Here is a 24,200-nt window from a genome sequence, read left to right on the forward strand (position 1 = left end):
TGTACAGTGTGACATCAAGCAATTAAACTGCCTTTTAATGCACAGTATAATGAATGTACCATTGCATTGTTTCCCAGTTGAGGGATCTTGTATCCTAACCTTAAAACAGTGTCTGCTACTCGATGCTCATTGCGGTACTGCTAGTTTTACCTTTGCTTTTTATGTTTCTGGCCCAAAGTAATTTTCTGTAAATCCATGCCTGTTGCTGCCTGACCTGTTGCGATTTATCTCAGAGCATGTCTTGGAGGGTTGCATCTTGAACCTCACATCAGCCCCTGCATTTTAGGATATGTTTGGTTTGTGATTGGCAATAGTTATGTCAGTGCTGCTGAGTCTGCAGGTTACTATTCAAATGTAGTATGCTGCCCTTTGGTCTTGTATGGTGATCAGTGTCTGTGGTGTCATTGTGGTTAGTTGTTTCTTGGATTCATACCTTCTCTTACTAGCTGCTGCTGTTTTATGAGTGCAAAAAGAACAATTGATGAACAGAATGCAGAGCAATGTCATACATTCACCCCAGTACAGAGATCTCTGCCTAAATCCATCGTTTTTGTGCTCACCATGCCATTACAGTTTGGACCCAGCCATATGCAAATCAGTCTTGACCCTGCGCCTAATGGGAACAGTCCAGCCCGAACTGCCAGGCCAGGGCATGCTCACTTGGCCACTGGATTCAAGCTAGCCTGGCTGATGACGACTGATTAGCCAGAAACCGGTCCCAGGATGCTTGTTTCCAGTCCAGGAAAGACATGGCTTGGCAGTTCGGGCTGGACTGTTCCCATGAGGCACAGGGTCAGACTGATTTGCATATGGCCATGTCTGAACAGGGGTGGCGGAGTGAGCTAAAGAATGATGATGGATTAAACCCAGATCAGTTGACGGGGGGTGAGTCCTTGCAATGTTCAACACGTGCATCATCCCCTCTGGTATTGCTGTTTTAGCATTACTTAGACTTGTAGGTTCAGTTGGGAGAAGTCCGTAGATAGCAATAGATTTTCTAGGTGATCAGTTTAGTTGCACTGAATGCACCAGTTAGAAGGTGCTTGGTACGAGACATTCTGTAGGTATTCTGAGTTTTCTTTGATGATCTCTAACCTCTCAATTTCTGGTGCACTGACAGATTTCTTTTTTAAATGATGTTTTAATGATCTTTAATTACAAGCAGCAAACATAGTAGGAAGTGGGTGATCTACGAACCAGTTATAGCCTAATACATACTTACAAAGTGTAATAGGTCTACAATCAGTTACACTAATTGTATACAAGTGTACTCTATAGAACGACTGACAAGTACATAATCGAGCTCTGTTGTGTTTCAGGAAGGCAACATTTCGTATGCATACATCACCTTAGACAGCATTTTGTTTAATCTTCCCAGGTGCTGATTACGTTTAGGGGCGTTTCCTCTGCGCTTCATGTGAGCTTCTCCAGCAACTCTCCAGTGAGCAGCAGCTTTAAGCCACTTGGTGAGGCTCATCAATGATTTTCATTGTAAGGCTATTCTTTCCTAAGTTATGAACATGATGAGGTGAAATGTATTAATTGATAGTCTTGCTGTACTTCAGCAACAACTCACTGACCCAGGCCGACACGGTCATTTCCATTTTGCATGGTTGCTTATGTTACTATTCAGATCCAGGTAAACTCAGGTACATACTGGGCTGTTCATTTTGGAGCAGGATCAACGCTGATTTCCATAAGAATGATTATTGTCTATAGTGGCACAGTGAGCTAAAAAGATAGACTAGATTTATATCTAGAGTAATAACCAGTGGCAGGAATGTATTCATGTTAATGTTTTGACATTTCATCTGAGACATAGTGTACAGTTTGCTGCTTATAGATTTCGATATTACAAGAATTCTTGTATCCCTCCAATAGGAGATTCCTGAACACATAATAAGACGAAGAGTAATGAAGAAAATATGACAATTCTGGAAAGCTATCTGAAACTCAAGAAGAACCAGAAATGATGCCAAACAGTAATTCGAAATAGAACAACTTAGTAGGAGACAGAGACTCTCGTACACGAACAGACAAATCCTGCAAGAATATCAAGTGCAATTCGGCTGCTTCCAGAGGCTGAGGACATCCGTGCTGCCGAACTCTAAAGATTGAATTAAATTAAAATCACAAAAATTAAACTGGCAGAACACAATCATTATTAAAATCTGATAGATACCACCCTTTATCTTAGATAATTATCAGGTAGTTACAACAATGCTAGCCTCTCTAACATGATAATATAAAGACTGTGATGTTATTACATCATAAACAATGTTTGGCTTGCCCCTACAATCCGTACATTATTCTAGAACATAAAGACTTGGTAATGAGTTTTTCTTCTGCGTGTGTGTATTTTATGAATACTGTGCAGGAAATAGGCTATTTAGATTAGCTGGCAGATTGCAGTTCTACTCGAAAGTTCTTAACGCAGGTTGAAGACACAACTCCTTATAGGAAGACCATGCATATGTTATCAGTCGTGCAAGAAATCCAGTAACTATTCAACATTATTATTAAGAACAGACAGACTGCAAATACTACCCATATCTAGTGACTATTCAAATTTAGTAAGTGGTTAAGGAACCACAATGGTCAGTCAGCAAACACATTAATATGATTTATGCCAAAATATAGCCAATACTTGAACTCTAACCCCAAAGTAAAACGCATACAAAGGAAGTCAAGCTCCAGATTCACCTCAGTGCTACACCACGCACAGGGTAAAACCCATGAGGGCACAGTTAATGTGGCACTAGTGTTCATCAGCAATTCACAACTAAGAGTTCATTAAGAAAGAGAAGAAACAACATAAACGCTCTATGTTTATGATAATTTTTTGTCATTCATCATTCCTACACGGACACCAGTAACAACTCAACAGAAAACTTATTTTAGTGTAATGAATGTAAGATGACGTTTAATGAGTCATCAACTCTGTGGAGCAAATATCGCACACATAAAGCTGAAAGCACAGACACAAGTAGTGAAAATGGAAAGAGCTTTAGTCACACAGCAGACCTAAAGATCCATCAACCAACACACACAAGGGAAAAACCATACACATGCAGTGAATGTGGTAAGGGGTTTACTTGTGCATCAGAGCTAACCGTCCATCTGCGACGGCACACAGGCGAAAAGCCATACACTTGCCAAGAATGTGGAAAGAGCTTTATTACATCCTCAAAACTAAAGAGACACTACCTAACACATACAGGAGAAAAACCATACCCATGCAGTGAATGTGGAAAGAGGTTTACTATACCATCACTCTTAGCAGACCATGTGCGATTGCATACAGGAGAAAAACCATACACTTGCAGTGAATGTGGAAAGAGCTTTCGTACATCGCCAAATCTAAAGAGCCACCAGCTAACACACACCGGGGAAAAACCATACAGATGCAGTGAATGTGGAAAGAGTTTTACTAAAGCATCAAATGTAAGGCGGCACCGGCGAATGCACACAGGGGAAAAACCTCACATTTGCAGTGACTGTGGAAAGAGCTTTAGTACATCTACACTTCTAAAGACCCACCAACTAACACACACTGGAGAAAAACCATACACATGCAGTGAATGTGGAAAGGGCTTCACTGGGGCAACAAACCTAGCAGTCCATCTACGATGGCATACAGGGGAAAAACCATACACATGCAGTGAATGTAGAAAGAGCTTTAATACAACATCAGACCTAAATATTCATCTGCGACGGCATACAGGAGAAAAACCTTTCACTTGCAGCGAATGTGGAAAGTGCTTTTCTGCAGCAAAAACTTTAAAGATCCACCAGCGAATACACACAGGAGAAAAGCCTTACACTTGCAGTGAATGTGGAAAGAGCTTTAATACAACATCAGAACTAAATATCCATCTGCGACGGCATACAGGAGAAAAACTTTACACTTGCAGCGAATGTGGAAAGTGCTTTACTGGAGCAAACGTTTTAAAGTTCCACCAGCGAATACACACAGGAGAAAAGCCTTACACTTGCAGTGAATGTGGAAAGAGCTTTAGTAGATCCTCACATCTAAAGAGCCACCAGTTAACACACACAAAGGAAAAACCATACACATGCAGGGAATGTGGAATGAGCTTTACACGTTTACCAACTATGAAGGTCCATCAGCGCATGCACAAGGGAAAAACCACACACATGGAGTAAATCTGGAAATTTCTTCACTTGAGCATCAATCCTGACCATACATCTGCAAAGGTATGTAGCAGAGAAACCATGCACTTGCAGTGATTGTGAATGTGGAAAGAATTTTGTAAATCGATGTATCCAAAGAGCCACCATCTAACATGTAGAGGAAATAAATATACAAATGCAAAGGGTGTGGAAAGATATTTACACACGCCTCAGACCTAACCATCCAGCTGTGATGGCATACAGAAGAAAAAGCATAGAAATACAGTGAATGTTGAAAGTAGATCCATACATCTTAATAGTCAGCAGCTAACATAGAAATTGAAAAAACGCACACGCAGTGGATGTGGAAAGAGCTTTACTCAAGCATAAGTCCTAACCATCTATCTGTGAAGACATCCAGAAGAATACCCATACAAATGCTTTGGAGGTGGAATGGGCTTTGCTAGCTCAACATACCTAAAACGCCACCAGCAATCACACACATGAAAAACAACATAAAATATGTAGGATATTTCAGTTATTCATAAAATATAAGACACCTCCTGCAAACCCACAGATGTAGTTAGTGAGGGACGAACTTGCATGATTTATTATGCCTAGTGGTCAATTAGTAAACACACAAAGTGTAAATAACATTCTGTTGTAATGGGTGTGGGAAAAGCTTCCATGGTTTTTCCATCTATATATGCATCTGCAAGTTTACACACAGAAATCCCATACAGAAGCATCGGATAGGGTGTGTTTCAGTCTTTCATTAAATTATAAGTTGCTGTCAGCAACGCATGTAAGAACATAATTTTGGCTACAGTAAATGTGGGAGGGTTTCATTTACTTTTCAGCATTCAAAGTTATAAGGTTTTTGAAGAAACTATGTCTAGACCTTTCCGATGTCAGGTGAGGTTCAATATTGCGCTTTCTAGCTTTGGAAAAACTCAATATGCTGAAACTACCCTCCGCTGTAGAAGGTGTCTTTTACATGCTGTAAGGAGAGATAGCTCTTTGATCTTGTTACTCATTGTATTGGTAACCTTAGACATTGTTGACCATGGGGCACATTTTTTCTATTCCATTCATGTACATGGGGATGGTGGAGGCCTTAATGAATTGTGTAAACATTACGTTCCAAATATATTTCAGTGTATAACCTTTGTTATTTTTGTAGGATAATAATAGGTAACCATGTTGTATGGTCCTACATTTCCATCATGGTGTTCTGATCCTTTCATAAACCACAAGGCTAAAGGTAATGTGGCTTGTAAATATCACCAGATCCTTTGGATGGCAATGTAGGGTCATGTCATAAAAGTTAGCCAGTTTGTATTTTTTATTTTACATTATTATTTTGTGGCAGTTGGGTGGGTTAACAAATGTATTGTTTTTCAAATGGGAATGAGATTGCTAATGCTGTTCTCCTGATTCATTCATTAAAAATGAGAACGGCCAGGTATGAGTTTTCATGATTGGAATATTACATCAACAAAATGCAATAGTAAAGCTCTGCAGGTTGGTTTGATGCTGTCCACTTGCTAATGAAACCCATATTTCATAGGAAAACATGAAACGCCTCCAGAACCCCATGGGGTTAGTATAAGAGCATATTACAGGATAACCTGCTACGTGTTTGTCTTCTATTATTGTATGATGTAATTTCATTACTTAGATCTGGGAATGGTGTTTGATTGTAAATAGAAGAGTACAATGCGTTGAGGATAGGATACACCTATCTTTTTTATGTATATTGATCAGATGTCACCATTTGACAAGAACTTGTCAAGTCTTAGACTTTCATTTAACAACCATTTTCTACAGTCTGTTAGTTTCTATGGAAAATGAAACATTATTATAATACTTACATTGCACAAATATATGAATGACCTTTCAAGCAGCATCCACATGCCATTGACTCATCTGACCATCCTCTTGGTGTCCCACTAAGTATATTTAATAAAAAAATAAGGGTTCTGAATGCATTTATAAACATTTTCTTTTTTTTAGCTGTTAGTAATCTTGTCACATCTGTAAACAACAATATAGATTAGAAAATGTTTCTCTTGTGCACAGATGACACTTTGGTATAGATATTGTCGTCTATGTGCTTTATTCTGCAATACTGTTAAAATGATTTTATGTTAATACATTTTGTCTTATTAAACAGAAATTTTTAACTTTCATGGCACTCTGACTATAAATGCATTTCTTTTGTTTCTAATAAACTCCAGGAGAAGCAGTGTGTACTTCCTAGGTTCAACAGATTGGACTGTAACAAACCCACATGGGAATGAGGAAGTAAATGAAACTTCTTCTAAGAAAAGCAGAATATGTTATGGAAAGATGTAGATAATTTATACCACTTGCTAAGCACTCTCTTTTCTTTGAAAAATGCACAACTAAATATGGAAGTGTGCATCATGCACCCCATGTACTTCCATGCTGACTTCATACAGTCTACTGTCAGTTGATATTGATTTGTACGTGTCAAATAAGGGTCGAGTATTGAGCTCTTGCTAACTCTGCCACACTGTAGAGCTGGACTTTGTGTGGAAGGTGACTCTGTGGAAGCCCAATATAATGTACAAATACCTTTTTGTTTCATTGTATTTATTTGATTAAGTAGGCTATGCTTTACAGCAAATATTTCATGGTGATTCTGTTTCTGAAAAATGGCCTTTGAAATTAATGCTAAATGTTAAAAAGTCCTTTTTATGTAAATAATTAAAACAGTATGTATGTTGATGCACAGAATGTAATATGGTGTGTATGTTGGATGGGGAAATGTATTTTGTGTAGGGAAATCTAAGTCAGTCATCCATCAGCAAAGATAATAAGTAGCAAACTGTATTCAGCAACTTTGCATTGAATGATTTGTCATGTTGTGGATTAGTTATTGGCCAATTTATTTACCTTTAACGACAGCACAAGAGGTTACATTTGTGCAGAGGGTGGTGCCAGAGAACTGCTGCCACCGGTGGCCACTCTGCACTAACCACCTGCGGACCGAGTTTAAAATTCACCTCTATCACACAGCTAACATGCTAAAAAGAAAATCAAACAAAAGCATACCGAAACAGTGTGTCGTCTGCTTATTCTGGAGAGCAGTAAATCTGCTGCCTGGATAGGCATGTGGGCCTGGACCACTGCTGCCCCAGTGTGACTGATGTGTGCTGAGGCCAGAGAGGGTACTTAGCGTGACCATCTTGCTGGCCATTTGAAGGTGGGAGATTAAAGGCATGGGAACACAGCTACAAAAAGCCAACGAGGGAGAACTATGTTATCACTGGGACCTATTCTGTCCAAGTCATTGAGAGCCCCAATTCATGCTGCATATCACAAAACAAGATTCTGAAGTCAGCCGATTCGTATCTGTTTGCACCTTGCAAGTGCTGAGTATATGTACCTACTTTGCCTGGCAGAGTAACAGCTCATTGTTGGGCCTGTGTCCTCACCGCTGAGGCTAGGGTAGGAGGTCCGGCAGGGGGCCACAGGGGTCATTATATGCCTAGGCAAAAGCAAGATCAAACTATTGAACTACTGTTGCTGCACTCTTGGGTTTTGTGTTTCCCATCAATAGCAATTAAGAGCCTCAAATCCTGGCTATTAGTGGATCAGTTAATTCTGACCCATTTGTAAACCCCTGATTATACACTGGTTGGAAGTACGAGCTAAAAGCTATTTACTGTATCCTTCAATTATCAGTTGTATTAAATACCTCAAGCTTTGTTAAATTTTGGCATGTCAAACCTGCCAAAATTTAACAGTGAAAATATATATGTTATTTACTGTACCATGTGAATTCTGGTGTATTACAGCATGTAAGATGGGACCCCCTCAAACAGGTTAAGTCTTGGCCACGGAACAGAGGGGAAGACAAACACAATACTATGAGAAGGTAATTCCAACAATGGCCTTAATTTTTAGAGAATGGTATACATCCTTTTACTTAAAGTCAGGTGACAGAAATATAATCAACATAATTTATTTTATTTCTTATTTTGTTCTCATTTTATATATTTCCTTGTTATTCAATATAAAACATGTTACCACAAATGCACTTTTTATAAATATTTTTTCTCAAGAGACATGCTTTTTAACAATTACATATAAGTGTCACAAAATAGTTATAATTACACATGGCTCAAAATATGAAAAGAAACACCACCTGATATCCTACACACAAACTCAAAATCCTCACACCCTCACATCCAAACTTCATTCATACCACACCAGTAAAGGAATAAGGAAGAACTGAGTCTAAGTTGGCAAGATCGAAGCGCCAATATTAGGGTCTCAAGTAACTGAGACCCCTCCACCAGGTCGACGCGCGTTTCGGCGGCTCTAGGCCACCTTCCTCAGGACCTTCTTCTTACAGATTCCTTCAAGATATCAGGGGACCTAAAACATGTGTATAAAGAAAAATATTTCTGTCACTAAAAAAATCTAGGGAGAAAAAGGAATTTTTTCTTTTTAATAGATATACATTGTTTAGATTAATTCAACGGCTCTTCACATGACCACAAGTTATATGAGAGAAATACAAGATTTCATATTAAATGACATAGAGATGAATATATTCCATGAAATACCCAGGGGTTCACTTAACACACAGACATTTATTAAACAAACAAAGAGAAATACACAAAAACTTGTACTCTTGCAAAGAAGTTTCTTCTATACATACTACACTAATCAAATTAAATCTAGATATACCAGGAGTGATGTCAATCTACTTACGTTAAAAACAATTATTTCTTGATTCCTATTTCTTGAGTCCTATTCTCATCAAGGATAGACTATTTGGAGAGACAGGGTATATATAGGGCACCTGTATAACAGACATAAGTGTCCTTATACTGCTTGTTTGTAAAAAGCTTTGCATATGATGACTTATTCCTCGAGAGTAATGGGAGACAATCTTACCAATTATTGGTACCACGTAGTTAAATCTGAAAAATGGAACAGTTTTCTCTAGTGGTCTGCATGCGATCTTCTATATATTTGGCTCGCTAAAACGTGGTGGTGTTTCTTTTCATATTTTGAGCCATGTGTATTTATAACTATTTTGTGACATTTATATGTAATTGTTAAAAATCATGTCTCTTGAGAAAAAATATTCATAAAAAGTGCATTTGTGATAACATGTTTTATATTGAATAACAAGGAAATATATAAAATGAGAACAAAATAAGAAATAAAATAAATTATGTTGATTATATTTCTGTCACCTGACTTTAAGTAAAAGGATGTATACCATTCTCTAAAAATTAAGGCCATTGTTGGAACTACCTTCTCATAGAATTCTGGTGTATTAAACACCAAAGGTGCAGGTTAATTAAACACCAAAAGGCACAGGCTATTCTCAACAAACTCTTAATAGGTGCTATTTATTGCGCCCAATAAATAGCGTATCCCCTGGTATCATTATTTACCAGGTGTGATAAATAGCACCCACACTCATAATCAGGGCCTCAGAACACAGACCTGCACATTCACCATCATAATGGGGTGGGTCTCTATGATCACAAATGAGCACCATCTTACTTGAAAATTGGAACCAGAATCTGAGGAACTGGGAGTCCTAGCACTCACAAACCCACTACTCACAGGAAAACGAGTACCACACCCCATGCTGATGGGAGATAGCAGATTCTCATTTAATCAGATGCTGACGCCAGTGGATCTTCTGAAACCAAACATGGGTAAACTAGATCAGTGCAAATCCAAAGCAAATGGGTGTGATGAAACAAGAAAACACAGATATATCCCTGTACACAGCCGGTAGCAAAGCTCTTCCACTGGACCTGAAAACTGGCCGTCCATCATGGATAGGGAAAAACGACTCATTGACTGTCCATTCTTTGCTTTACATGGTCCACATGCACAAACCGGGAGAGAGAATTGATATGGTGGAACAAGAGAAAACTGACTGTGAGGACAAAGTGGCGGCACATGATACCCAACTAACCAAACGTAGTAACGGACTTAAGTCAAAACTAAAGACAAAGATTTGGAAGTCCGCTCAAGAATAAATAACCTCTGGCAAGGAGCATCCCCAAGACCAAAGAAACACATAGCGTAAAACATCACTGTAATATAAGCTGAATCCAGGGGCATGGTCAAGCCGACGACCAAGATGGCCACTCGGCTGTGAAACTCTGGAGAATTTGTCCAGCTAAACGAATGCCTGCCGGCACTGCTGAGTGCTCTCTGGTTCCGCATAACACTTGATTGCAATGCTCTGAGTGCAAGGGATCTTGATTATATGATCTAATGCCACTTGAGATCGCCTATCGGCACCCTGCCAGCAGTCGCTGCCTGACTCGGCCCTTGGAGGACCCGTGGAGACCAGCACTACGGCTATGATTTCAATAGTGCAGCAGGCGCATTCGCACAGGGACCAAAAGCTCTAGGCACCCCACTAAACACATTTTATTGATATATTTACAACTAAACAGGCAGTCACAAGTTCCGTTATCCCCCAGGCACTAGGTTCATGATTTAAATGGTGCAGCAGGTGCAGTGGCAACAGGCTCAAACATTGTGAAACTCTTTTTCTTACACTAAGGCTGTTTTAATGTTTACTGATATTTATCTTACCCTGGCTGCACGCATTTAAAACATGCTTGTTTAACTCTGCGTTATTGGGTGGAACTTTTAACCAATATTGTCCAACTAATGAAATAAAAATTCTGTCATGTGTTGGTGCATTATGTAGCATAAAACCGAATTAAGCAATTGCAGTGCTTAACATGAGCACGCACCGTAGTGCTCTGTAGGGATGTTTTAACCTCCTTTATCCTTTGGGACAGTTTCTGTATCAAATTACAGCGCCAGACAACTACCGCTGAGTTCTTGGATTGTAAGCACAATCATGTGTCTGTTCTAAAAGTATTCCTTGAGTTTTGTGATTCCAGCCTGCTCTTTCGACTGGCCGCGAAGGGAGGCTGTGTAGTTTCTAGAGCAGTGAATTTGAAAATTCCAGTTGCTGGGCATTTGTTTGGTGACGGTATAGGATTTATGCTGCTCTTCTATTTTCAGAAGATATCTATTATTTTGGGATAATAAAAAACAGTTTTTTCTCCTTTGGTGTCGGTTCTCTACTTTTTTTAACACCGATCATTTACCTTAGTAAGCAAGAAGGTGGTAAGACTGGCTTTTTTTGGGACAGACCTTTACAGTGCAAATTATATTGTCCTAGCACCAAAAACATGTTATATCATTTGCTGTATTTTCCGTTGGCCGTTTGAGTAAGCAACGTGGTAATTGAGCAATACTCTTTAAACGTAAGTAGGAGTTATTGTCTAATAGCGAGAATTTTGCCATTCATTTTTCCGTGGAGGAAAAATGCATACATAATATTGGCATACTTTTAACGCTTAGTATTTTATCTTAATAATTACAAAAAAAAATTCTTGATCGTTACGAACTCTGGCGTTTCGAACTGCTTCTGACTACCTTGCCATTTCTTGTTAATCCGGGCGCATTACTTAAGAAGTCAGATCCACTTTGGACCATTTACTGACTGTGATGACACAATCGATTTCTACTACCATTCTTTCTGTACTTGTGAATAAGTTGAATATCACTTTAAGATTGTCTTTTTGCTTACTACTTGAGTGACTTGAGTGACTTTCATCGTATAATTAGGTCCATGTACAATAGCAGAATCCACTTAAATCCTCTACATTTCGGCTTGAGCCCTGAAGAAGTCTCGACAGAGACAAAACGCGTTGGCTAAAAATTTCTGATGATTTGGATTCTAACAGACGTGAAAGCTTATAAATAAAGAAAAATGTTTCTACTCTAAGCCGATTAGGGACCTGCTCTTTCAAATCTTTTCTTTTTTGGACATTTGTTGCTGTGATAATCATCAAACGTTATAATTTTGATGGGTGCTAATTCCAATGTGCTTCATGTTTTGATTCGTTTTTTCCAAGTAGGAGGTAAATAGGAGTGTACTTCCTGGTTGAGCACCATCACCATACTAAATCGGTCATTTGTAATAGGTGCATTTTGTGTTTGCCTCAACCCCTGTTCTGTTTTTTCTTATTACTAAAAAGGGTTTGAGATCTTAAAAGTAATTTAAAGAGCCTCCTGTATTGTCATTGTTATGTAATATAAGGAACATCAATAGAACAATCGGAAATCAGTCTTTGTCTAATTTAGCTCGTTTTATGCATGGTATTTTAGCTTAATACATGCTAAAAAGGGTTAGATTTGTCCAAAGTAATTTAAACAATCTCCTGTATTTTCGGTGTTCTAGATTATAAAGAACACCACTGCACATTCTTAAAACAGGCAAAGTGCAGTTATCCAGCAGCATTAGGGTTATGATTTCAATGGTGCGGCAGGTGCAGTGCCACCGGGGCTGATTGTTACAAATTCCTTGAAACATACAAACTTCAAAAATATAGAACAATTGAAAATGTCACAGTGTACTGTTTAAATAAAGAAAAGTTGTAAACCATAAGTACCACAATGACAATGCAAGTTTATGTTCATGTTTTATTTTTTTTTGCAATAATAACAAATTGTGCAGTGCAAAATAAAAAAACTTTATAAGAGAAATCTGTAATAAATAAATAAAAGTTGCTCACCTCAATAAAACTATATCAGTTTCAGTGTGTTTCTTTCACACCTTGCAGAACTGCTCAAATGCTCCTTTGAAAAATGTAAAGTTACATTTATTTTGTTTATCTTAATAAAGTACAATTACCAAACAACATCTTTCATCTAGTTTTCCTAATCTTGTTTTTTTGGATGTGCAAAACAGCGCTAAGACTGCACTTTTGTTTTTCATCCACCCTTTACCTATTCTCCCCATAGCTGCATCGCTTTCAAGCCGACTTATCAGATACATGTTTATTTTTATCTTTGTCGTCCACCATTTACCTAATCTCTCCAATTTATGATACCCCTAGTAACAGAACAATGCATTGCCTTTTTATACTAAAATAAGTCTTAACACTTTAACAGTCTTTTTTGTAACTTATATCTTACAACTACTCAGCAAGCTATAACTTGCAACAAAAAACAACTTATTATTAATCACCTAGGCAAAACCTACTGCATTTACTAATGCTTGTTGTTCTTTCAAATGGCTTTCTTGGGTGATTAAGAGTTTGCCGACGAATTGGAGGTAGTGTGGGTGGGGGAGGGATGATTTGGGCATAGTTTTATTCACTAAACTGAACAAGCATTAGCAAATTGAAAAAGTATGTCACATGATCGACATGGTATTACAACTCGCCTGCCACAGAATGTGCAGTGTACAAAACAGTTCCTTACAACTCATATAAAGCTCCTCACATGGAATGTAAAGAGATTGTTCTGATAGTGTCTTCTAGCTGTGTTATATTCCTTGTAGCGAGGCAGCTTATTCCTTACATTGTCCTAGAAAATAACATTTCAGCAGTGAACTTTTGCACACAAACATACACAACAATGCTGGATTGGTTTCTAAGAATCTACTTTGCTTACAGATCCAGCTTCGCACAACATTATCATGATGCCTTGAACATCATGTACCAGGCCTCTCTATCCACTAGGTACAAAAGTCATCCTATCTTCATCCATGAGGCGACAGCGCTATCCATATATCTATAACATCACTAATGTAGCGCACACATCGCTTAGGCTGCTTTTTATCATTAATATAGGCCTACCGATAAATTGGTAGAGGAGGCACTTCTGACACCGAAGGTCCCTGAATGCTGAGAAATCATTGTGCACTGGTCTGATACTATGTTAGGGGTGTCCAACTTGAGACCAAGACGGGGTCCTTCCCTCTCTCCTATCAGGTAATGGGGTTGGATCGTTCCTTGGAGGGGTTCCTGGCTTTACACCCATACACTCTCTAGGTACACTCGGAGTACAGTTTGCATTGTAAGAGTACATTAGATTACAGTATTTTCCATATATGCCTGTCTATATTCATTGCCTCAGCACCATGGTAGAAATGTATCTGCTGGTCACTCTTTTGGTGCTTGTAATCTCCTTTATTTGCTTCTGTCTCCCAATCATTGCAGCACAAGCCTTTCCCATACGACTGGGGGTTTCTATATTATTGCTGGTAGAATTGGGGCCGGAAGGATCCACGGCTGGCAGGTCCTTCTGTCAGCCCTTCTAAAAAAGTGGACATGAGGCAAAGACTCTACGCATGTTATTTTGCGCTTTGCTGAAGGCAGTACAGGTAGAAACACATCTGCCCAACTTTTTAATAAAGTTCTCACCAAAAAGGAGACAATTGGTATGATTGATGACTTCCTAGGAAGCAAGATCTGCTAACTTTGGATTATTTCTAATCAAGACGGCCTTCTGTCTCTCTGTTATGAGGGTTTGCATTGGCGTTGCCTAACATGCAGAAGGCCCTTTGCGCCACACTTCTTATTAAATCAGTGTTCACAGGGATATTTTTCACCCTCGCATCTTAAGTCATGTCCAGGATGCGTGCTAGGAGCCCTAATATATCTGGGAGCTTATCCTTAGACTGTTTCAGGCACTTCTCTATGCCTTTCCTCGGGTCTTTACCATTTTTAAAAAGGAAATTTATAATCTCCGAATCCAAATTAGGTGTAAAGCACACCTTGTCCTCTGTAGAGTGTCTAAGGCACTCACTCCTTAGGAGGTTACGTGTAACCTTGCAAAGGGCTTTTTTGACCCATAGACTTAAAAAGTGGGAGGCATGTTCTAGTGGCCACCAATCTGCACTTTGTGGGTGCTTAATAGTTGTGGGATTAAACATCTCTTCCCAAAGGGGTCCTTACTTTCCCTGGGAAGTACAGGGTTGATCAATATCTTCATCTAGGTCATCTAGGAGATCAAATTTATCTTGTGGGTCAAAGATAAACTCGTCTACATCAATTTCAGCTCATGACGTAGTATTTTTGTTCTGTCGGGTAGAACAGGGGTGATGTAACAATGATAATAATGCAATTCGAAAAGAACGCCCTCTGACACAAACAATTGTAGGGCCTAGCGTTAAGTCAAAATAGGCCAAAGAACAAATGGTTGTACTACGTACTTATCTGAATTAGTTCATTCAAATGTTTACATAGATTGCGTCAAAGACTCTTTAAAGTGCAATTGAGTGACATTGGTGCATGGTGACAAAGTGAAGAAGAAAAAAATGTACATACAGAGGAAAATATTTTCATATATACATATATATATATACAAGTGTTTCAGATGGCCAGCTAATAATTTGTATCTAGAGAATCCTATTCTTTCTTTCGAAATCCTAAATGTACTGGACCCTTGATAAGCGTTGACGTTTCGACCCTTCGGTGCCCCAGTGTACGGTCTTGGCGGGTCTTTCTCAAGACAGAAGTGTGGGGTGGGGAGCACGACAGTCCTGTATTCAGGGCCGGACAACTCAGCCTGAGAGTGTGGGGCACAAGGGCCAATTAATCCATGGGTCTGAGTTCATCTGATGACCGGGGAATGTGGCGGAGGATAGTACAGAGTCCCATCTATCGGCTGCAGAAAGTCTTTCTGCAGCCTGTAAATATTTTCTGATATTGTCCCCCAAAAAGCATGATTCTCCCTGGTTCTGGGAGTAATTCCCCTCCATCAGGCTAGTGAATGGTTTAATACAATTAAATAGGGGGTTAATGGGGTTGTTAGTCCCTTAAAATATGCCTTCAGGGGTGGAGAAACCTTCAAAAGGAGCTTTCCCAAAAGCAGTTGAATTTTTATTATTAAATGGTGAAAAACTGCACCGTGAGCGGGCACTCGGTGGCAAAGAGCCAGAAACATCTTTAAATTGCTCAGAAACGGGGGCAATAATTATAGATAATAATTATTACTAAATTAATACAACCAACCAGTAGGCTAACCAGACATAATTAAATAACCGTCTGAAGGCAATAAAACCTTCATGATAGTTTCACAAGTATAAAAGGAGGGTAAATAAGCCTACCATATATTGGAAGGCTGAGAAAAATATGAAATAAGCAACAAACCGGTTAATCCAGGTGGTCCAGTTAAAACACCATCACGTGTTAAGACAAGTCAATGTGAAAACAACTCAAAATCTCTAAAATGCGATTAACATGTAAATCAATATTACATAGTTATACTTAAGAGCTATATTATTGTTCAATAATATAAATAGCCTTTCTAATCAAAGACACTCGGAGAGTAACAGAGAGGTATACTTATCTTGTTGTGAACAGCTAACAAAAGAGGAAGACAGCCCTGTGCATTGGATAGTTATACTTGTTCATGAACTTTAATGTTCCTTACAGGGTTGCATGTTTGGGCAGCAAATAAAAGTATATGCATAATGTTAGCCTACATATTTATCTTTTCTTAGGTGAAATTTATAGACCGCACTGACACCATAAGTTTCCTGGCGCTGAATGAAAGAGTGCAGAGATTGAGGGGGCCGACTAACCAGTTAGAGTGAAAAGCAGGGTTTTCAGAAGTTTCCTAAAATTCAATAAGGAGCAACTTGACTTAATTAACAAGGGAAAAGGGTTCCATAGTTTAGGGGCCAGGAGAGCAAATCTGCGACCGCCAAACTTTTTAAGTTTTACTGTAGGGGACGACCAGCAGGTGAAGATGGGCCGAATGGAGGTTGCGCACCGGGCGGTGCTGCGAAATCAATGTTTTAAGGAAATCAGGACTAGTGCAGTGGAGAGCCTTAAAAGTCAGGCTGCCAATCTTAAAGGCCGCCCTTTGCTCAACTGGCGACCAGTGTAGTTTGTGCAATAGTGGTTTCGCTGATTGCCACTTTGGAGTTTTATGGATAAGTCTGGCAGCCTGGTTTTGTACAATTTGGAGACGGCGAAGCAATGACTGAGGGAGTCCATAGTATAGGGAGTTCGAGAAGTCAAGGCAGGATAGTACCAAGGAAATCACAACCTGGACCAATGCCGCATGTGGTAGTAGATGGGCTATTTTGTGGATTTTATGCAGTTGGAACATACTTGAGGAGATCACAGCCCCTACTTGAGCCTTGAGAGAGAGCTCCGCATCGGTGATGACCCCCAAACTCTTTACCGCACTTGCAGGGGGGAGCCCAACTCCCTGGGCCAGAATTGAGGGCCCCAGTATGCTGGGCTATTTCCAGGAAGGATAAGCTCCGTTTTCCCTGCATTTAATTTCAATTGGTTGCGGTTCATCCACAGCTGTATATAGGTCATCACTGTCGAGAGGGAAGATGATCTGCAAATCATCAGCGTAATTGAACACTGTGATATCCCACCTCTTAAGCGAGTGGATCAATGGCCGGAGGTATAAATTAAATAGAAGGGGAGAGAAGAGAGGAGCCCTGAGGGACTTCGCAAGTCATGGGTACCCTGGATGCCGTAAAAGGGCCCAGACGAAGGGCTTGTGCTTTACCAACGAGGAAAGACTCAATCCAATTGAAGGCAGGTCCCTGGATGCCGGCCTGTCCGACATGGTGGAGAAGGATGTTATGGTCCACCGTGTCGAAAGCAGCCGACAAATCCAGTAGCACGAGGGCCTGATGTGACCCTTTGTCAGCATTCCCCCTCAAGGCATCCAATACTGCCAAGATGACTGCCTCAGTGGAATGAGCCGGCCTAAAGCCGGCTTGATTAGGTTCGAGATAGCAGGAACTCTCGATGAAATTTGAGAGGCATCGGGTAACATGGGCCTCGAGGAGCTTGGGCAGGTAGGGCAAGAGGGAGATGGGATGATAATTAGAGGGATCGACAGGATCCGCACCTGGTTTCTTCAACAGGGGCACTACAGTGGCCTCTTTGAAGCCGCTGGGGACCGTGCCGGTGCTGAGAGAGGCATTCAACAAGGGCAGTATGCAGTTCGGTAATGTGAGACAGACTTCCCGAAGGACAGAGGGAGGGCAACAATCGTTAGGGGACCCTGATTTGACACGGGCCGCCAACTCAGCCAGGGAGTTGGGATTAAGAGTAGGAAACTGATTGAAGGACAGCTGATTGATGGGGGAGGTGTCTGATAGCTCCACGGGGGTGAGAGGAGGGATGGAGTTCTTGATGTTAACTATTTTCTCGATGAAAAAGGAGTTCAGAGCATCACAGGTCTCTTGGGATGGGGCCTGAGTGGGAAGGATTCTGTCGTCCGTGGTAAGCTCGTTCATGATTTAAAATTTTTCTTTAGGTTTGTTGTCGGCTGAGAGAATTCTGTCAGAAATGTGTGTGGATTTAGCCAGGGAGATAGCACCTTTATAATCTTTACGGGCCGCCACGAAGAGCAATCTGTCAGAGTCAGAGTAATTGCGTCTCCAGATCCGTTCTAGCTGACGCACCTTCAATTTCTGTTCTTTGAGAGCGCTAGAGAACCATCTATGTGAATTACTGTGTCTGGTGCGTGGAAATTTGGTGAGAGGGGCAAACTGGTCACTGGCCACCTTAAGCCAGTTGCATATGTCCCCTTCCATTACCTTGACGTTGGCATCGATGTCGGTGGTAGGTCGAGTCTTGGCCAAGGCAGCAAGAAAGCCTTGGGAGTCGTAGGAACTCCATTTGCGTGATGACCCGCCTGCCAAAATGGGGGCCTTGACCCTGCCACTGACAGTACTGGTGGTATCGATTAGATGGTGATCTGACCACATGCAGGGGGAGATACCTGGGCAGGATAATGCTAGCTCATGAGTCCAGATGTGGTCAAGGGTGTGACCCTTAATATGAGTAGGCGCGGAGATTTGTTGGACAAGATCGAGGCTGGTTAGAGCTTCAAACAATTCCGTGGCGTGAGAGCCAGCTTTCTCATCATTGAACCAGTAATTGAAGTCGCCGAGAAGAGCAATTCTGGTGTGATATGTCATTAAATTAGCTAGCTGTTCAGCCAGGGAAATAGGAAATGAGGGCATGGAATGGGGGGGCCGATATAGAAGTATGATTGTAAGGGCACCAGCCTCTGTTTCTAGACTGATGACAAGATTGTCCACCTCTGGAAGAACAAGAGAAGCAGAGGAGATAAATCTAACTTGTTTCAATATGATGGCTGCCACCCCGCCCCCAGTACGGCCTGAAGGGCGGTCAGCACGGAGCATGCATTAATCTGAGGGAAGGGCCGCAAGGATGTCGGGATGGGAGTTGGTGGTAAGCCAAGTCTCTGTAATTAGCAATATATCAGGTTTTTCCGTAGTAAGGAGGATAAAAATGTCTAGATGGTGCTTTACCAAAGAGCGTGTGTTCAGATACATCACACGAACAGATGTCACACTCCTTACAGGCCCCACACCGTAATTACAGCTCTCAGGAGTACTAGATGCCCTACGAGCGATGCCAGCGGAATTAATCTTCCTCACTGCACCAGATGCACATATGTCTCTAATGAAATCACGATTCGCTCTGCATAATAATTTGAAAATCATCATTCTCTTGGGTTCACTATAAACATGCCAAAGTCGCACATGACGCCCTCTCATCTGAGCTGTTCTGGATACAATGCAGTTTCTGGCCAATTTTTCTCCAGAACACTGAGTCCAGGATGAATCTTCTGCGTAGGGTTTCAGTATACAGGAAAATTGGCGCACATAACAGGTAGCGGTAAAAGTAGGAATAGGTACTAAATGAGGACGGTGCTACTAGGTGAGAGGGAACCCCAAACCCCTGTAAAAGAGTGGGCAAGACCCACCCTGTAGAATGCAAACACAAAGTCCTGTGCACATGTCAAGTTAATTACTTCAAAACCACATATATCAACAGTTATTTCGTTTTTGCCAAGTTTCTTCTTGGTATCTCCGCTTGAAGGAGGACCAATAATACATAAAACAAGAAAAAAATCAACTACTGTTTGTCGACCCTGTCTTCAGATTTTTGCTTCTAAAACGAAATAACTGTTGATATATGTGGTTTTGAAGTAGTTAACTTGATGTGTGCACAGGACTTTGTGTCTGAGTCCAGGATATTCGGGCTATGATTCTGATGTTTCGGCCTCTATCCAGGATTTCAGTTAGCCTGAGGGTGCTAGGCCTTAGGGCTTCCCGCTGCTAGCACAAGCATATTGGAAAATGCAGCTCAGCAGTGTGACCTGAAGTCCCAGTGTCGGGGGAATCTCTCTGACCTGGTCCAGATATCGGAGGCAAGTGAAAATATCTGCAGTGGTGGCTGACGAAGCGCAACTGGGTCGGCAGTTGACCTCGCTCCCTCCCCCACCCGGAGCTAACCCTAGTGACACATGCTTCACTCCTCGGCTGGTACGACCATCTGGGGAGGTCAAGGTCAGAAGACTCTGGTCTCCGGTGGAGTCTCAGCTCCATATCTGCCTGCTGGAGCTGAGAATTATCCGGCTGGCATTGAAACCCTGTATTCCTTCCTTCAAGGGAAAGCTTGTTCACATGTTCACTGACACCACCACCACCAGTTGGTATTTCAACAAGCAGGGTCTCAAGATTCTATAACTCTGGACAGGGCTGGAACACTAAGGCATTTTCCTGGTGGCTCAATGTATAGCAATTTAGAAAAGGGGGTGGTGATGAACAGAGTGTCTGAGTTAAACAGACCACTCTTACCCAGTCTAAGAGATCAGGGCTTGATCCATCACCGTTATTTATCTCACTGCCCCATCCCAGCTCAGAACCTGGCTATATGCAAATCAGTCTGTCCCTGGCCCAGTGCATCATGGGAACAGGGCAGACTAAACTACCAAGCCAATTCTTCACCAGAAGACGGCTGTAATGCCAGAAACCGGTCCCCGGGCGCTTGTTTCCTTCCCAGTGTAAGAATTGGCTTTTGTAGTTTGGTTTGCCCTGTTCCCATCATGCACTGGGACAGGAACAGACTAATTTGCATACAGCCAGGTTCTGAAACTGGGATGGTGCAGTGAGCTAAAAAACGGTGTTGGATCTAGCCCTGATCTCTTGACTGGGTGAGAGCTTTCTGCTTAATTCAGAGACTCTGTCCCTCACCACCCCTTGTTGTAAATATCAATATATAGCAGGCTCTCTGAACGCCAGTTCGGACAAACTAAGCTATTGATGCCTAGTAGATCACGCATGGCAGCTCCACTAGGAGGTGGTACAAGGTCTCTTGAGAGATTATAGAGAACCTTAATTAGATATATTCATAACCACAGGGAACATGCAATGTCTACACTACTGCGCACTGGAGTTTCCAAGGCGACTCTCACTGTCGGAGAGGCGTTTCGTATTGAATGGAGCTCAGACATCCTATACGCCTTTCCACTGATACCACTCTTGCCCAGAGTTCTCAAGAAGATCTAGAATTACTGGGCCCTGGATTGGGACCTACAATATGGTATCCCAAACTTCTGAGCATGACCATTGTTCCTCCAATCTTGCTGCCTCTTCTGGAGGATCTACTGTTACCGCAACAGGGCAGAGACTTGCACCTGAATGTATGCACGCTCATCCTTCATGGGTAGAGATTGAGCCACAGCAGTTCACAGTTTTAGACCTTCCACCTGAAGTCAGTGATGTCATTCCAGCAGCCAGGCAGCCTCAACTAATACAGTATAAGCCTGACCTGTGCAGCACATTTGGTGCTTGGTGTGTTTCCAAAAATGTTGATCCCCTTTTTGCACCCTTGTCTGAAATTTATTTTTTTGTTGTTCTTTCACTAACCCTACAAGACTTTTAAAAGGTGCATTTTGGCCATATCAGCATTCCTTCGGTTACCGTATCAGCCCTTTATGTTCAAGTCACACATTGTCACTCATTTCTTAACAGAACTATAACACATGCTAAGCTATGCCAGGTGATTTATAGAGCATAGGGCGAGTTGATGGCATCCCATCCCTGACGGAGAAAGAGAACTGTCCCACTAAGGCCATAGGTACAGAAGATCAATTATTGAAAAGCCAGGTCTTAAGAGATTTTCGAAAACTCAGCTTATTTTCCCTGGGCCGAATGGCCAAGGGAGGTCATTCCAGCATTTGGCGACATTAAGGGGAAAACATCTTACTCCACTTCTAACTCTTTTGGTGGTGGGGACAGTAACTAGGTATGTATTGGTTGATTTAAGAAAACTCAGGGGAGTCCAGCATAACCATTTTGCGTAAATTAACCCTACCTAGCTTACTTATACCTAGGTATCCCTAAAATCAAGTGTGCAGCAGCATTTTGCATGTCTTGTAGTTTCAAAATAACTGCTTTCCTTCCAAACCACTTAATCATGCCCCATTGGTACCTGCACCCAGTTTTGACCTTCCTGATGTGATCGCCCTTTGAGCCCTTGCACAATTGCCCTTTATGCCTGTTGAACATAACAAAACTGACTTTCTAGTCACCATCATATTGGTCAGGTGGGTTACTGAACTGCAGACACTTTCTGTGCACCCTCCTTACATTTTTTTTATCCCCAAGACAAACTTGGTTTTGAGAACATGTGTCTCTTTCCTACAGAGAGTAGTAACACTTTTTAATGTAGGCCGGACCATCACATTACCTACTTTCTATGTTCCGTGTCATCTTCCAATGTGGAGGAGCGATCCCAACGACTGGACCCAAAGAAAGCATTGTCATTCTATATTGATTGTACCAAAGAGTTCCATGTGTATGATCAACTCTTCGCTGGGTTTGTAGGGGATGAGGAAAGGCAGTGCAGAAATGGACCATCTCACAATTGATTGTGATCTGCATTAAAATCTGCTATGCCCTGTCCTGGACATCTGCCAGGCTGCAATGTGGGCACTTTTCCTGCTCTGTCCTCTTGGACTTCCTGGTCTAAATCTGTTTGCAGACCCACCTCCGGGGAGGGATTGAATGGGTACCTATTCTCACGTAAGGAATCTGCAGCTAGAAGTCTGTATAAAAATGACTCAATCAGTAGCGCCTTATCTGGGAGACTATTTATCTAGCCGTAGATTGCTTACTGATCCTCCCCTCAATGAACAGATATCTCCATATAGGGTAACCCTTATGAGGTCCTTAGTGTACATCAGAAACCTTTGTCACTTTGCGCTCCTGGCGTGGAACGGTTGCCAAAAGTAACAGATGTCAGCGTGCTGGGGTGGGTCCTATATAGGCACCACAGGCTGCATTCACCGCAGATGTCATGGACACAGAGTCACTCAATGTCACCTACCACCACATAGAGGTACTGCTCGTAAAGTTTCCAGATCCAGTCTGATGTCTGGGGAATATTAAAAGGAAATGAATCAGTGGCTAGAGTGTCCACCATATAAGGGGGTTCTGAAGGTAAGTAACTTGCCCAGCAATGCCTGTAAAGCCAGGTAGGTGCTGGTGTATCTTGTTAGGAACAATGTACACATAGTACATTTACAGGAAACATTCTTAACCCCAAACATGGAAACAAGATTTGAGTCCCAATGGAGTACGCACCGCTCTTTTGCCTCTTATTCTAGCTATGTCAGGAAGTGGTCCTTAAGGATCTGAGGGTCGCTACCTGGTAGTTCACGGTTTATTAGAGATTAGGCCTGTTAATATTATCAATGCCTACGAAACAAATATCGATTCGCCTACATTTTTCTAGGACCTGGAGGACAGCATATGCCAGTGCCCAAGAGGGCTGTTCCAATGGGGTGGAGATTTCAAACTGGGACTTGACCGCCAGATCAATAGATCCTCTGATTCAAAACACTCCATGACGCTGGTTGCCAGGCTACTACAGCAAACGAGAATACTCTCTAGCTCACTGATCTCTGGAGGTGCCATAACCCACACAGACCGAGAAATACACTTTCTGTGCAAATATTTTACAGCCCTCTGATATGGCGAGGGTGAGCTCACCGGTAGGTCACTGGTATCCCTGAGTTGTGTGGACAATAGGCAGCTTCTGACATTATTAAATGAATGTCTCAGGGTCTGAAATCACAACAGAATCACAGGCAGGTCTACAAGCCTTTTTATTATTAAAGATTATCACCATGCCTAAATTGCTCTACCTGTTGGGTCATTTTCCTATATGCCCAGCCAGGCACTTTTTCTATACATTTCATTCACTACTAATTGAACTGTGGTGTCTATGTTCATTTCTCATTGTACCTTATATTATATGTTAGTGGTTGGCATGTTTAATGGTCATTCTCTGCTGGGAGCTTTCATTAGTCATGTGGTTCGTGGAATGTTTGTTAGAACTGTTGGGCAGTTGATGCTGATCCCTTGGGCCCTCTGGACC

At 41.4% G+C, this 24,200-nt stretch overlaps 1 protein-coding gene and 1 long non-coding RNA gene across 3 annotated transcripts in view; one reads left to right on the forward strand and one right to left on the reverse strand.

Moving 5' to 3' along the window:
- Positions 1–6,429, forward strand: part of LOC147665201 (uncharacterized) — a 57,607-nt gene extending 51,178 nt beyond the window's left edge. For both annotated transcript variants that reach the window (XM_086949679.1, XM_086949678.1), the window contains 2 exons: positions 1,379–1,466; positions 1,882–6,429. In XM_086949679.1, coding sequence (XP_086805805.1) covers positions 2,917–4,167 — 1,251 coding nt within the window. In that variant the 5' untranslated portion in view covers positions 1,379–1,466; positions 1,882–2,916 and the 3' untranslated portion in view covers positions 4,168–6,429. The remainder of the gene's footprint in view (positions 1–1,378; positions 1,467–1,881) is intronic.
- A 1,878-nt stretch (positions 6,430–8,307) lies between these two features.
- LOC147665202 (uncharacterized) overlaps positions 8,308–24,200 on the reverse strand; it is a 56,512-nt gene continuing 40,619 nt past the window's right edge. The window contains exons 2-3 of the long non-coding RNA XR_015305018.1: positions 12,747–12,810; positions 8,308–8,544 (exon numbers count right to left, since the gene is read on the reverse strand). This is a non-coding gene — a long non-coding RNA (uncharacterized LOC147665202). The remainder of the gene's footprint in view (positions 8,545–12,746; positions 12,811–24,200) is intronic.

The sequence above is a fragment of the Lissotriton vulgaris genome, unplaced genomic scaffold (genome assembly GCF_964263255.1).
Source record: "Lissotriton vulgaris unplaced genomic scaffold, aLisVul1.2 SCAFFOLD_3052, whole genome shotgun sequence".
Taxonomy (NCBI): Eukaryota; Metazoa; Chordata; class Amphibia; order Caudata; family Salamandridae; genus Lissotriton; species Lissotriton vulgaris.